The 16,734-nt window shown below is 41.5% G+C and overlaps 1 protein-coding gene across 3 annotated transcripts; it reads right to left on the bottom strand.

Annotated features, from left to right (window-relative positions):
* Nucleotides 1-748: 748 nt before the first annotated feature.
* LOC140537002 (prenylcysteine oxidase 1-like) lies at nucleotides 749-13,198 on the bottom strand. Of its 3 annotated transcripts, none has more exons than XM_072659143.1 (8): nucleotides 13,111-13,198; nucleotides 12,939-12,982; nucleotides 10,217-10,352; nucleotides 9,071-9,277; nucleotides 5,825-5,999; nucleotides 4,834-5,036; nucleotides 3,279-3,422; nucleotides 749-3,166 (listed from the first exon to the last, which is right to left on the bottom strand). In XM_072659143.1, exons 3-8 carry the CDS (start codon nucleotides 10,317-10,319, stop codon nucleotides 2,496-2,498), a joined length of 1,503 nt encoding a protein of 500 aa, XP_072515244.1. In that variant the 5' UTR covers nucleotides 10,320-10,352; nucleotides 12,939-12,982; nucleotides 13,111-13,198; the 3' UTR covers nucleotides 749-2,495. The 3 variants fall into 3 exon arrangements, with proteins under 3 accessions (XP_072515244.1, XP_072515242.1, XP_072515243.1); XM_072659141.1 differs by having other exon boundaries at nucleotides 3,276-3,422; XM_072659142.1 differs by lacking the exons at nucleotides 12,939-12,982; nucleotides 13,111-13,198 and having other exon boundaries at nucleotides 3,276-3,422; nucleotides 10,217-12,797.
* Nucleotides 13,199-16,734: the final 3,536 nt, after the last annotated feature.

Consider the following 16,734-nt stretch of genomic DNA (forward strand, 5'->3'; position numbering starts at 1 on the left):
TGAGAAAAAAAAACACCCCTCTAACCCAACCCCTTCCTCCACTACAGACCTGAATGAGCATCATTGACAAAGCGCTGTAAAGCAGGAGTGGAAAGGCTAGCATCTGCAGCCAGAGACATGAGGTCAGTGCTGGTGCAGAAAAGCCATTGTTCTAGTTCTCTTTGTTTTGGGGGCCGGATCTGCATGACTGAACGTCGACCCAAAGACTGAAGATGAAAGAATCCCATAATCCCAGAATACCCATACTTTCACTATAGTACAGTTTCAGCTCTTTAATTGAGTTAGATTGAGATACAGTACCATACTTTCACTATAGTACAGTTTCAGCTCTTTAATTGAGTTAGATTGAGATACAGTACCATACTTTCACTATAGTACAGTTTCAGCTCTTTAATTGAGTTAGATTGAGTTAGATACAGTACCATACTTTCACTATAGTACAGTTTCAGCTCTTTAATTGAGTTAGATTGAGATACAGTACCATACTTTCACTATAGTACAGTTTCAGCTCTTTTAATTGAGTTAGATTGGGATACAGTACCATACTTTCACTATAGTACAGTTTCAGCTCTTTAATTGAGTTAGATTGGGATACAGTACCATACTTTCACTATAGTACAGTTTCAGCTCTTTTAATTGAGTTAGATTGGGATACAGTACAATCTGCATCACAAGTACTATAGTTGTAGATCACTGTGATCAGAATGGATATGCAGGGCAATCAGTGCAAAAGAACAAACAATAGATCTTTTAAATAATTAACAGACATTTCTGTTTTATTGTAGCATCTAAACAACAAACAGTTTAGCCAAGAATCATCCAAAAGTTTTGTCTGCAAAATTAATACAAATTACATTTGTTATCCACAAAAATAAAAAGAGATTTTCAGAATTATAGTACAAGTCATAACACAGCTATAGCTGCTCCGACATTTTTTTTAGTCTTAATGCTTATTTCAAACAAGAAATCCAATCACAGCTGATCATTTGTGCAATTTTACACTGAACATCAGCTTTAATACTTATTCATTTTTCAATACGTCAACAATACATTTTTAACAGCAGAGGGCGCCACAACTACTTCAACTGAAAATTCACTGGTACCTAAAAATTACAAAATATTTGGCAAATATTGATATAAAATATAAATTAGTGATATTAAATCCTTAGAGGACAATAGCTTAATTCCCTTAGGGTGAAATGGGTAACCTAAATAATTACTAAACTAAAAAGAAACAACATTTTCAGCAAGGTAAATGTTACACATTCGTAGGGCAAAACCTTCAGCACAGGTTCAAACTAAAGTAAAACGCTACAAAATTCATCAGAAACACTAAACTCCTTTCATTAGCTCTACAGCGCTGCATTTCGGACGGTAAAAGGGACAGTTAGCACTTATGTGAGTCAAAAACCTACCGACTACTTGAGGAGGCACTGGATTTTCTGTATAAGGTAAGCCAGTATAGGTGCACTGAAAGAAACACATCCCTGCCAACATCATAATCATCATTAATTATCCTCAATTAAGAAGCAAAAAACAAACAAAACTCAAAATAAACCAAATAAACAAACACTAAACTCCTTTCAATAAATGCATTAGATCTACAACGCTGCATTTCGGACAGTGGAAGGGACAGTTGGCACTGATAGGAGCCAAAAACCCACCAACTACTTGAGGAGGCACTGGATTTTCCAGTATAGCTGCACTGAAAGGAACACATCCCCATCTCCCAACATCCATCCAACATCAGGCTAATTCATAATGAACTATCCCCAATGAAGAAGCAAAGAAAAAACAAATGAAAATGCTAAAAATGCTAATTCTGATTGGATGCTAACAATATAGTGCAAATTAAATCAGGCCAAATTTAATAAATCCATAAAGGCTGTTAGAAAGCATGACGACAAACTGAATAACTACAGCTTGAACAGGGCTTTTTCACACCTAAAGGCTCAGATTAGTATTACCTTACCAACTACTAATTAATAACATCCATCCAGTAATTAGTCAGTGAAGTTGGTGTCTACCATCCCTCCCTTGGTGAACACGTCTGAAGCCATACCCCTAAACAGGTCAAACTCAGGTCCAGGAGGACCATAGGCCTGCTGAGATTACAATCACTGGCCACTTTCTTAAAAACCCCTAACTCACATTTCCACAAACTGGCCACTTTATTAGAAACCCCTACTTTGTAGCCCATCAGTGTCTCTGCTAGGTTAAGAGTTAGTACACCATCTCAGAAACCCCCCATGAAGTGCTTTAGCAGGGGTCACCACTTTTATCCACAGAAGGCCACTGCAGCTGGAGGTCTTCATTCCAACCAGGCAGGAGCTGACCTCAGGAGTGTTTCTGCTCGAGCAGATAAAACTGGTGCCCGCTGGGTGACAGGACGGCCAGCACAAGTCCAGCAGACGAGCTACAGCCTCTAACTGAACATCAGAGTTGCAATGGAAGTGTTTCTGATAAAGTGGACAGAAATTGGCTAAGAAAAGACTCTACAGCTCTCCACGGAGGCGGGTGTGCAGATCCTCCTGGTCAATTTTGTGGGTCTGGCCGTGCCAGCGATTGTAGGCGAGCAGTGCCACGTTGCGGGCGGAGACGGCGCTCATTTCCATGCAGCTGGCAGCCCACTCGATGGCGTTAACGTAGAACAAGCGGTCGTGGAGGACGAACGGAGGTGTGCGACGCAGAGGTGGGGTGTAGGAGGGGTAAGCCAGCCAGGGCTTCACCCAAACCCCCTCCCGTGACTCAAAAATAGCCCCCAGCGCCTCCTCGGACAGCGGGCGTGCGGAAAACATCTTCCACACTTTACTTTCGCTGGCTGGTGGCAGGGCATAGCCCTGGGGAACCTTGACCGGGCCCACTGAGGCCAGGCTGTTGAAGGGCAGCGCCTTATTATCAGTGGTCAGAATATCGGACATGAGAAAGTCGGACGCTTTCTGGTCGGTCCCCAGGTAGGACATGTTGAGCTTGCCCAGGACCAGCGTGTTTACGATCTGTTGGAAGTTTCCGGGGAAGTGAGATGGGATTGGAGGAGAGAAACCAGAGAAGCTGATGTCAGAAAGACCCTTGTGAAGGGGCGTGGCTATGATCACAATGTCATAAAGGGAGTGGGAGGAGCCAGAGTCACCAACGTAGTTCACTTCGTAGAGGTTTGCTGCAGCGCCTGATAGGGGGACAGACAGACAGACAGACAGACAGACAGACAGATGATTTATAATCCTGTAGCTATTTATCCATGCAGCGATTACGTAGCTCATAAAGGAATGCTGTACCACTTTTTGACGGACTCGTCTTCAGAGAAATCACTCGGGCCTGGATGAGTTCAGCCTTGCTGAGTTCCAGAAGCCCAGCGCTCATACGCTTGTTGCCTCCTTCCACTGTCCACAAGCCAGAGGTACCATCGGCCAGGGATACGACACCTGCAGAGGAGAAACACCAACATCAGCCATGTCTCTACTGTCCAGGGAAGCAGACTTTCTACTAGATTTTGGAGGAGAATTGCTGTGAGGATTTGATTGCACTCAGCGACAAGAGCGTTAGTGAGGTCAGGATGTTGGATGATTATCACCACCACCCCACCTCAACACCCCCCCCCCCCCCAACTCATCCCATCCTAAAAGTACTAGATGGAGCTCCACCACCACCATCATTCCAGAGAACACAGTTCCTCCACTGCTCCACAGCTCCTCAATGCTGGGGGGCTTCATACCCCTCAACTAGCCCACGCCTGGCATTAGGCAGCATGGTGCCAATAGGTTCATGATGTTTAGCTGCTTTAGAGAGTCCTATTCTATGGGCAGTACTTCTCTGCAGAACCTAGACAAGGTGTATCAACAATGGGTGCAACTTAAAAGCAGCTTATGCATTCATTAGAGGGGGCGTCCACAAACATTTGGACATAGTGTATTTACTGCAGAAAAATGTATTTTCAGTCCCCAAAACTGTGGAAATATAGAATGTCTATATGTCTAACAGTACACCATGTCTCAGTTGTAATATTACAATCTATACTGTATTGAATAAAAAGTAAAATATGATAAACCTTAGAATAGTAGTGTATATTTTTATATATTTTAAACCTTGCAGGCTAATTTTTTTGATTATTGTGACTCTGAATCCACAACTTGTTTTCACCCAGGCGGCCCGGGTTCAACTCCCGGTATGGGAACAATTTCTTGGTGGGCAGTGGTGGCTCAGCGGTTAGAGCGCCAGACTATTGATAACAGGGTTGTGGGTTCGATTCCCGGGCTCGGCAAGCTGCCACTATTGGGCCCTTGAGCAAGGCCCTTTACCCTCTCTGCTCCCCGGGAGCTGGAGTTGGCTGCCCACAAATACGTGCACCTTTACCTGTACCTTTACAACTGTGCTTAAAAAAAAAAAAAAAAAAACACACACCGTAAGTGCAGTTCTATCCTGAAGATGGCGCTATTGCTCTTAATATAACAGCCATATGATTCAACACCTTCTAAAGCAGCATATTTCCATTATTGGAAATTCAGAAATAATAAGAGTCTAGTCACACTAATCACCCACAAAATTCTTCAATGTTTTATAAACAAATTGCATTGATTTGTTTATTTGATTTGTTTATTTTTATTAGTTTATTCTGTTGATTTGATTTGTTTATTCTGTTTACTCGTCCTCGTCTGTTTACTTCACTGCCCTATTCTGAATAAAAGTGTCAGACAACTGCTGTTAAAGGACTGTAATTTAATCGAACCACTGGGTGGGTAAAGATTTACACCCCTGCCGAACAGGCCGCTGGGAGGGGGGGAGGGGCCAGACATATTTGGCTATGTTAACAGAGGCATTGTGGACTTTGAGACTTACCCACGAAAGCGTTGAGGCCAGCGTTCAGGCCAAAGTTAATGCGTGTGTTCGGGGTCACGATGTCGTTGATGAAGACCTGAGAGAAGCCGTCAGCCAGCATGGCCTCCTCCAGCGTCTGATTGAGCAGCTTATCCGCATCCACGGCATGCAGCAGCTGCTCCACGCTGGAGAAGGAGTACCCAAGCTTCTGGTACTGATAGATACTGTCAGGGTGAGAGGACTGGGGTTCACTTCATAATCAGAGGAACAACAATATAGCCAACAATACAGTCTACTTATGTTTATATATGGACAAAAGTATTGGGACACATGCTAATTTAATGGTTCTTCTGAAATCAAGGATATTAAAAAGAGTTTCTCCTGCTTTTGTTGGAGTAACTGTCTCTATTGTCCAGGGAAGACGGCTTTCTACTACTGGAGAAGCATTGCAGTGAGGATTTGATTGCAGAGATGCATCAGCATCCACTGATATATACATAAAAACCATCAGATATCAGCATCAGCCCATTTTATCTTCATGAACCTGTACTGAAGATGCTCTCAAGCAGGCAACATGACCTGTATTTCACACTGGGCCAGTTTCCAATACCTAGATTGCAATTTAATCCAAGACCAGGCTTAATCCATGTCTGGGAAACCACCACACTGCGTATTATCAGAGTATCCAGCGACACCTACTGGTAAATGTTCTGTTTCTCTGTAATGCTGATCCAGGTAGTTCCAGTCCCAATTTCTACACATCATCAATGTCCTTAGTAGTATTACTCTACTGCCTCTGTCCACATGCTGCTCTTACCCTAACTTTAATTGGACAAAAGTATGTGTACAGCTAGCTGTCCATGAGGGGGCGCTCAAGGCATAATTTGTTTTCACTGCAGTGAAGTAAAAGTGAATTACTTAACACAACAATTTTCACATACTGCTGCTTTAAAACACACTGTGAATCATCCTTTATCTTCTAACTGATGAACAGAAAAGAAGTCGGATTTACCTCATGAACTTGCCCAGAATTCCCTCCACCCACCCGGGCTTGCGGAAGGAGTTAAAGCCATAGCGCCACAACATGCGGATGAAGTTGACGATGAACCAGTCGCTCTCCTCGAAGGTCAGCTCCTTCCCGTTAAAGATGGCCATTTTAGTCTTGACCTCGGCGCGCGGAGACAAACCTGATGGAGAGGAAATATCCCAACATCCCAACCATTAACACCACGTAACTGTTTTAACAGCGCTTAAACACGAGAGCCATGTTCCTCCACGGACGAATCTGAGTAAAATCTAGTGTTTTAAAGCAGCAGTATGTGAAAATTGTTGTGTTAAGTAATTCACTTTTACTCCACTGCAGTGAATACAAATTATGCCTTGAGCGCCCCCTCATGGACAGCTAGCTGTACACATACTTTTGTCCAATTAAAGTTAGGGTAAGAGCAGCATGTGGACAGAGGCAGTAGAGTAATACTACTAAGGACATTGATGATGTGTAGAAATTGGGACTGGAACCACCTGGATCAGCATTACAGAGAAACAGAACATTTACCAGTAGGTGTCGCTGGATACACTCTGATAATACGCAGTGTGGTGGTTTCCCAGACATGGATTGAGCCTGGTCTTGGATTAAATTGCAGTCTAGACTTAATCTAGGTATTGGAAACTGGCCCAGTATGAAATACAGGTCATGTTGCCTGCTTGAGAGCATCTTCAGTACAGGTTCATGAAGATAACATGGGCTGATGCTGATATCTGATGGTTTTTATGTATATATCAGTGGATGCTGATGCATCTCTGCAATCAAATCCTCACTGCAATGCTTCTCCAGTTGTAGAAAGCCGTCTTCCCTGGACAATAGAGACAGTTACTCCAACAAAAGCAGGAGAAACTCTTTTTAATATCCTTGATTTCAGAAGAAACATTAAATTAGCAGGTGTCCCAATATTTTTGTCCATATATAAACATAAATGTATTGTTGACTGTATTGTTGTTCCTCTGATTATGAAGTGAACCCCAGCAGCATGTGAGTTTAGGTGGTAGAGTACTACTACAGGATTTTACACTAATATGACTCCATGGGTTCTGCAGTGTTACACAGCAGCAGTTCTGGAGAGAGGTTCTCCTCCTGCAGCTCCACCACCAAAGCTCCATAGTGCAGTAGCAGCAGCAGCGCTCCGGCCCGGAGTGGGAATGACGGAGACGCCGTTCTCCCTGTTACAGTCAGTGGAGCATCAGCATGTTCCTGAAGCTGCTGATTTAAGGTAGAATATCTACATAATGCTGCTTTAATGCATGAAGTTACAACAGCGATGATGCATGTTTAAATAAATTCACTGCAAAAGAAGGAGAGGGAGTGAGAGAATGCACAGGTCCCTTTTTGGTCATGTACAGTGGGCGGAAAGCTTGACAGGCCTCTGCTCTTTAAATAGCATCAGCCCAAGAAGCCAGCGAGCACAACAAGCTCCAGAAGTATTTAGACACAGACTCCTCATTGCTGTGCTTCTGGCTCAACACTCCTGGCCTAAGAGGACAGAATGACCACAGGGTTAAAAGTGCAAACGGTCATCACTTCGTCCTCTTAGATGAGCTCTCTGGGAATGCTAACGGATTTGCTGCTCATACTGACCCCCCTTTAAGGACAGCGAAGATATTTGGCAGCCGTGCTCTGAGCTCCTCATTTGCAGTCGTGCTGCACGCTGCCCAAGAGCCGCTCCCGACTGCAGACTTGGCTTCAGCTGCTGGAGTGCTCTGTTGGGGTGTGGGGCAATTCATAAACTCCTACCCTGTTTAGCCTCCTACCTCAAATGCCCCATCATATGGGCACTCTGGATAGGATTGGATAGTGTTTTTAAAGCAGCAGTATGTGAAAATTGTTATTTTTTTGCTCCTGGGCTAAACGTAATTAATTTTTACTCCACTGCAGTGAATACAAATCATGCTTTGAGCGCCCCCTCATGGACAGCTAGCTGTACACGTACATGGTTAGGTTGAGAAGCATGTGGACTGAGGCGGTAGAGTAATACTATAGGATTTTACACTAAGATGATTCGGGTCAGATCAGCTTGTGTTTAAAAAACCCTCATTACCCTCATTTCTTTATTCACTGTCCAACTGTATCCGGTCACTCAGGACACGGAGTAGCTGAGTGACCTTAAACCACCCTGCAGTTGAATGCACTGGTCTGCACTGTTTATTATTCTAAGCTATAGATAAGAGCAGCATGCTATGCTAACTCCTAATAATAAAGATAAAGAGCAATTACATCTTCACACATTCAACCTTCACAGGTTCTGGTAGTCCTCGTTTGGGCTGGGCTCCTAAAGTAGGAGACAGAGGTAGAAAAACCCTACTGGGGTCTGGACGATCAGAGACCCGAGACCTGATGTAAGTGGTTCCCACTTCCAGGAAGTTGCTAGGCTGTTTGCCATGTGGTCACTAGAGTGACACTGACACTTTGCTAGCTGGTTGTGGTTTCTATGGCACTATGTTGCTAGCTTGTGTTGCTAAGTGCATGATCCCAGGTGGCTGCTATTATGTTGCTGGCAGGCCTTTATAGTGTTGCTAGGTGGTCCCTATGGTATCCCACGGGGTTTCCATGGTGTTGCTAGCTGGTTGTGGTTTCTACGGCTCTATGTTGCTAGCTGGTGTTGCTAAGTGCATGATCACGGGTGGCTGCTATTATGTTGCTAGAAGGCCACTATGGTGTTGCTAGGTGGTTGCTATGGTACCCCAAGGGACTTCCATGGTGTTGCTAGCTGGTTGTGGTTTTAACGCCACTATGTTGCTAGCTTGTGTTGCTAGCTTGTGTTGCTAAGTGCATGATCACAGGTGGCTGCTATGATGTTGCTAGAAGGCCACTATGGTGTTGCTAGGTGGTTGCTATGGTATCCCAAGGGGTTTCTATGGTGTTGCAAGCTGGTTTTGGTTTCTATGGCACTATGTTGCTAGCTTGCGTTGCTAAGTGCATGATCCCAGGTGGCTGCTATGATGTTGCTATAAGGCCTCTATGGAGTTGCTAGGTGGTTCCTATGGTATCCCAAGGGGTTTATTACATCCAACCTTCACTCAACACTGTATCTGTAATATCTGTGGATGTGCAAAACGTGCTGCATCATATTTCCGTTCAGATTTACAGCGTTTATCCGCCACTCTCACCCAGAACCTCCTTACTTGTGAATAATGTTTTAAGGACTGTCCAATCATTGTTAGTGTTTTAGTGACCTGTGACTCATGTGTACGTGGAGAAACTCACCCAGTGTTTCCACAAAGTGCTTCAAATGCAGATTAAGGGGGTGTATAACAGCAGCTCCGATTTCATAATCATGTCCCTTAACGTTCTCAGTAGCCGTGCGTCCTCCGACAGTTCCTGCCTCGTATACATCAATCTTGACGGACGGCCCGAACTCCTGCCTGAGGAAATACGCGGCTGATGATCCTCCGATTCCAGCTCCGATGACGGCTGCAGGGGTCAGAGCACAGCCACTTTCAGTCAGGAATAGAAAAGTTTACTTTTTAATTTTCCTCTTATTTTTACCCATTTTCTCAGGTTTAATTACTGAAGTATTTTTCACCATAATAACTTTTAATGGAAGTCAATGTAAAAACCTCTACCTCATACAAGGTAAAGAACAACAGCCAGATTCACACTGTTCATAAATGTAGTAAAAAAAAAAAAAGTAAGATTTTACTTAAGAAAATCTTGGATCTGTCTTTATTTTTATCTTTATATATTAGAAACACAAATAGATCATATTTAAAACGCCATACAAGTTATATATGGTTATATTAAAACCTTATCATGGTAATTCAGCTTTTAGAGGTGACCTGAGTGAACTGTGAGGTTCTCTTTAAGACGACTCCCAGGCTTTACCTTAGAGTAGCCATCTGGATCACTGTTTACTCGAACCCTAAACTGCACTAAACTAAACTATCTACTGCCCCGCGGTGTAGGACCACTGCTTCACACACAGGGACGCACCTTTGCAGTTTTTTGCTCGCTTTAAATTTTTTATAATTATTTAATATTTATTTTATAATATATTTTATTGATTTATTTATTTATTTACCTGAACCAAGCCAGTCTGTGTACTACATCCCCACCATAGCCATAGCAAGGACTCCCGCCATCACACAGCCAGGGCTGAGCGAGTGAAGGCTTAGCATATGCCTTCTTCAAGTGTCCAAAATGTCCCTGAAGCTCAACATGCTCGGAGGAGAGCACTGAGGCCCTATATATATATATATATATATATATTGAGATTAAAGATACTGTAAAAACTTGACAGTGTGTGTGTGTGTGTGTGTGTGTGTGTGTGTGTGTGTTTGGACTGGGCAGCACTGGACTGTGTGATCAGACTACAGTTGAAAAGAGATATAAAGAGCTATAATCTGACTTTACCGATTTTCTTAGGCGGCTCGGAGGCCGAGGCCAGGCTCCTCCGTCCGACCAGGCAGATCCCGAGGACCAGAAGGGCTTTGACTGACAGATTACTCAGAGACATTGTGGACGCTCAGTTCTTCACAGGCTCAGACATCTGGAAAGGAAGGAAATGAACAAAGCAAAGTTACAGCCGTGCAGCTCAGGACTGTTCCACAATATAATATTTTCTAAAGTGAGACAACAGAATATTTAACTGTAATAAAACAGAGTGTATTTACACTGTTTAACTGTATTCATTCTGATCTGTATTAATTTAGATGATTAATTCAGATTATTTTAGGCCAAATTCAGATTATTTCCCTAATGGGGTTAGTGACAAGACTCACTAATACAATATACAGTAAATAATTATATATATAATATAATAAACACTCATATGTGTGGATTTTACATGTTACCATAGACCTTAATAGTTTTGATGCATATAATCACGGTCATGCAAAAAACTTGTATCTCAAATCTGGCCATTTTTCATTATTTTTCTCTATAATGTGAATCCAGCAGCTGTTCTTTATATTATATCAATATTATTATTTCCTGATAAACGGACCAACAGAAATGCTCTTTTTCCTTTGACTTCCCTTGAAAGTTAAGAAGGTTTTTCCTGCTCTTGTAAAGCTGCTGTTTTAGAGATGCGAGGTTTATTCTGCGACAGCGTCGTTTCATTAGAAATACATTACATAGCTTATATGATCATATCCATCACACAGAGAACGCAGAACTACGCACAAAGCTGAACAATAATGAAGCTGCTGTGAATTACAAAGTTCATCAGTTCATCAGTTTTAGCCATCTGTAGTTACTGATTCTCCCTCAAAATTTCAAATAATTCCACTACACTGAAGCTGTAACACCACCCAGAACTCTCCGCACATTCTGCCCGGCTGAGGTTCTCCAAGACCTGTCTCACATCTCCAAACCCAATAAACCCTCTCCCCCACATCTCCAAACCCGTCCCCTAAAGCGGGACAACCGAGCCTCTGAGTGGAACAGAAGGCTGAGCATATTTACACTGTATAACTGAAGACTGCAGCATATTTAGATCGGTGAATTCATGCCAAGGTCATCTAATGTGGTTCATTTACAACCTGCTGACCTGATATGAACCCATAACATCATACAGAGCAAACTGGGATCTTCCTGAATACCAGTTCATTATTAAATGACGCAGCAACAGTCAGAATGATTCAACACTACTTATCAAAATAAAGGTTTAAAGGTCAACAATTTTTCTCGGCCGTATGACAAACATGTCCAGCTGTACAGGGTCATGCCTGGGGTTCAGGTTTTCAGGGTGAATTAGGCTAAACCTAAGCTAGACCTGGGCTTATAGGAGTGGATGTTAGACTACATGTTATAATAGAGTGTAATAGTGCTGCACGATGTTGGAAAAAATTGACTTTACGATACTTTGTTGTTCTGCGATCTTTTACTCACTCAACATGTCGTGATATTAAGATATTAAGATATTAAGAGTGCACTCTGTTTCATAGATCCATCATGGAAAAGGAGATGTGTGTGTGTGTGTGTGTGTGTGTGTGTGTGTGAGAAGCAAATAACCTCAACCTCAAAATAAACAACTAGTACAGACCAATTAAAATACACCAGTCAGCCATAACATTAAAACCACTGCCAGGTGAAGTGAACAGCATTGATCCAGTGCTATCCAAAGGTTCCACTGGCACCGGTCAAAGGGTGGATATGTTAGGCAGCAAGAACGGCTAGACCACTGGGTCAGAGCATCTCCAAAACATCAGGCAGGTCTTGCGGGGTGTTGCCGGTATGCAGTGGTCAGGAAAGTGCACCATGGCAGGACATTTTTTATAAGTTTTAATGCACTAAACTAACTACTGCCCCGCGGTGTAGGACCACTGCTTCACACACAGGGACGCACCTTTGCAGTTTTTGCCCGCTTTAAATTTATTATAATTATTAAAATGTGTGACAAATAAATATTGAATCTAATTGGAAATTGCAACACCACTGCACATCCTGCGGTGCGACTACTGCGCACACTGTAATATCAACTTTGAAACGATACATTGTGCAGCCCTAGACTGTAACAGTTCTAATGCATATTGTCACTGTCCTGCAAAACCTTGCATCTCCCTTTGAACGGACCAATAGAAATGCTCCAGCTTGTTTACATTCAATTTTTCCCTTCTACTGTGAAGCATTTTGGAGATACAAGGTATGACTGCAAGGGTGAATGTGCAAGTATTTGTCACTGTACTGTGTACTGCGAAATGTGTCCTCCGTATTTGACCCATCTGTGGTAGTGAACACACACACACACACACACACACACACACACATAAAGTAGGGCAGTGGGCAGCCAACCCCAGCGCCCGGGGAGTAGAGAGAGGGTGAAGGGCCTTGCTCAAGGGCCCAACAGTGGCAGCCTGCCACTGCCACTGATTTATTAAAACTACAGCAAGTAGCATAAATTAGTATAGCACTAATCTAGAGAGAACGTATAATGCATAAAAGTGCATTCATTAATTAAATTAGATGAATAAATCTGCTGTAATTATTAAAAAATTTAACGTTAAACTGTAAAAATAAACAACAACAACATCAGATCATTGGAACCTCAGACCAGAGAAGCAGCCACCACTACATACTGAAGATAATAATTAAACTATAATTAATAAAGTAAATAATTGTAAATAATACTCACCTGCAATAACACACACACACACACACCTGCAAAAACACACACACCTGCAAAAACACACACAGAATCCAGCTTAAGTAACTTTAAACCATCTAACTATTAAATCACCTGTCTAACATCATGCAGAAGCCATCATCATCATCATCATCATCATCATAATCCCTGATAATCTCACCGTGTTCAGAGATGTAGAGGTTGGAGCTGTTAGCAGACTGCAGCTCAGCTCCTCCACCCTGCCTGCCACAGCACTGTGAATCCAGCAGCAGCAGCAGCAGCAGGCTGGGCCATATAAACACCACATATCAAAATAAAGGTTCAAAGATCAGCCTTTTTTTTGTCCTATACGAAACGTGTTCAAGGTGATTTAGTGAGTCAGCATGATGTGATATTTTTATTTATTTATTTATTTTTGCATTTTAGTCTCCTGGAATATATATTTTAATATGAAGCCAAAGTATTAAATCCACATCAGCACTGTGAAATCATCAGGATGTGTCCTAAGCAAACCAGAGGAGACAAATGCAGAGTCAAAATTAGTGTTAAATGGACTAATCTTTTTTTAATGAATTTAATATAGCTAAACTGGTCAGGTCAGAAACACCATGTTTTATAGCCCCCCCTTTGCAGTGCTGTTTCTTATTCCAGAGGTGTGAAGTAATGCAGTACAAATACTTCGTTACTTTAATTAAGTAGAAATGTTGGTTATCTAAAATTTTCCCCCAATTATCTGAACTTTCTCCTCCTTACATTTTAAAATCAGCCTCGTTCCTCCTATTTCATTTCCCTTTGATTTCATTCCGGCTCGTCATCAATAAAAACCCTCTCCAGATAAATCTCTCCATCCGGAAAGTGAGAGTCTGATCCTGATTGGATGAGAAGTATAAACAGACATCATTCTGACTCCCTATTGGTTTATAAGAGATCCATCACACCTGCACACGTAGGGTAGGGTAGTGCACTATAGACCCCTGTGGTGCGGCCTAAGCTTTCGGCCTTTGTTCTCCTTCCATTACTTTTACTTTTCTACTTGAAGTGGTTCTGAAACCAGTACTTTTACACTTTTACTGGAGTAAAAAGCTTCAGTTGATACTTCAGCTTCTATAGAAGTCTTTTAAACCCTCGTATCTCCACTCACTTCTACCTGAGTGATGAATGGCAATACTTTTGACCCCTTTGGCTTTTACAAAACCTAGGAGTGTAGCTGTGGATGTGGTTGTTACAATAGACTGTGATCATCATGATGTATTTCATCAGATGTGCAGTTTTGCACTTTTTGACTTTATTAGAATCTGATTTTTTATTTATTTATTTACTTTTTACATTAAGTGACACCTTTATCACGAATGGGCCAATAGAAATGCTCCAAAATGCCTTCTACTGAACGTTAGGAAGGCTTCTAATGAACACATTCAGCTGCTTTACGCAGAACCCATTGCAGACGCAGCTTGCCTAGTTCCTGCCGAGAAGTACTGCCAATAGATTAGGACTCCCTGGATTAGATAAAAGAACAGGACCCTATTGCCACCATGCTGCCTAATGCCAGGCGTGGGCTAGTAGAGGGGTATAAAGCCCCCCAGCATTGAGGAGCTGTGGAGCAGTGGAAGAGTTGTGTTCTGTGGAATGATGGTGGTGGAGCTCCATCCAGTACTTTGGATGGGATGAGGTGGGAAGTTTGGGATGAGGTGGGATGTTGATCATCATCCAGCATCCTGACCTGATATTTACCATCAGTGTTGGATACAGATGGAATTTAGCTTCCGGCTTTAATCTGTAATTGAACTCAGTAGGCGGAGTTTAATTACACTGTATTACTATTGTCTGAAGTTCATTTAGGTCAAAGTAATTCTGGGTAAAGGTCGCCTAATGAGGAGACGGATGAACCAATACCACAATATAGAGTAAACTGGGCTGTTTCCCAATGTGGGTTAATTATTAACAAGTCCACACATTGAGTGAAACTGAGCCAGCAGAGCCAGTAGAGTGCTACTACCTGCAAACACACACACACACACACACACACACACACACACCTCACATATACTTTTACTATAGTACAGTTTCAGCTCTTTAATTGAGTTAGATTGGGATACAGTACCATACTTTCACTATAGTACAGTTTCAGCTCTTTTAATTAAGTTAGATTGGGATACAGTACCATACTTTCACTATAGTACAGTTTCAGCTCTTTAATTGAGTTAGATTGGGATACAGTACCATACTTTCACTATAGTACAGTTTCAGCTCTTTAATTGAGTTAGATTGGGATACAGTACCATACTTTCACTATAGTACAGTTTCAGCTCTTTAATTGAGTTAGATTGGGGTACAGTACCATACTTTCACTATAGTACAGTTTCAGCTCTTTTAATTGAGTTAGATTGGGATACAGTACCATACTTTCACTATAGTACAGTTTCAGCTCTTTAATTGAGTTAGATTGGGATACAGTACCATACTTTCACTATAGTACAGTTTCAGCTCTTTAATTGAGTTAGATTGGGATACAGTACCATACTTTCACTATAGTACAGTTTCAGCTCTTTTAATTGAGTTAGATTGGGATACAGTACCATACTTTCACTATAGTACAGTTTCAGCTCTTTAATTGAGTTAGATTGGGGTACAGTACCATACTTTCACTATAGTACAGTTTCAGCTCTTTTAATTGAGTTAGATTGGGATACAGTACCATACTTTCACTATAGTACAGTTTCAGCTCTTTAATTGAGTTAGATTGGGGTACAGTACCATACTTTCACTATAGTACAGTTTCAGCTCTTTAATTGAGTTAGATTGAGTTAGATACAGTACCATACTTTCACTATAGTACAGTTTCAGCTCTTTAATTGAGTTAGATTGGGATACAGTACCATACTTTCACTATAGTACAGTTTCAGCTCTTTAATTGAATTAGATTGGGGTACAGTACCATACTTTCACTATAGTACAGTTTCAGCTCTTTAATTGAGTTAGATTGAGATACAGTACCATACTTTCACTATAGTACAGTTTCAGCTCTTTTAATTGAGTTAGATTGAGATACAGTACCATACTTTCACTATAGTACAGTTTCAGCTCTTTAATTGAGTTAGATTGAGATACAGTGCCATACTTTCACTATAGTACAGTTTCAGCTCTTTTAATTGAGTTAGATTGGGGTACAGTACCATACTTTCACTATAGTACAGTTTCAGCTCTTTTATTTGTGGTTACGCTGAATTAAACGGTGCACAGTAGTATCAGGTCTGGGATCAGAGTGGATATGGTGAAAGTGATCAATATACACACAGCAAAACCATCACATCTGTCCTAAAAACACAACACACAAACACATTACAGTTTTATTGCATGTAAACAACACTCAACACATTTTCAGTTCTAAGAAAGTCAAAAAGGTTGCAAAATTAGTACAAATCTCACAAAAATATAAACACAGTCAAAACTGCTCATCCATGATCAACTGAAAATGAACTGAGACTTAAAAACGTTACATTTCTCAGATTTTGTTGGAGTAAATATCGATTTGTTGGTGATATTAAATCCTTAGGGGAGAAAACTTAAATTATTTTGGGTTGGAATAATTAATTTAAATTAGTACAAAACTTTAACGTTGGTTTCTTATTCTAATTTTCCGTTCCACCTTAAATAGTGCTGGAACTGCTGCACTATTTAAGGTGGAACGGAAAATTAGAATAAGAAGCCAAAACCAACCCCCTGCACAGAAACGCCAGCCCAACTAAAAGTTTTATAGTCTCGAACCTTATCAAAACCTCTCCCATCTGATCCCTCTTTGGTCTTT

The sequence above is a fragment of the Salminus brasiliensis genome, chromosome 16 (genome assembly GCF_030463535.1).
Source record: "Salminus brasiliensis chromosome 16, fSalBra1.hap2, whole genome shotgun sequence".
NCBI lineage: Eukaryota > Metazoa > Chordata > Actinopteri > Characiformes > Bryconidae > Salminus > Salminus brasiliensis.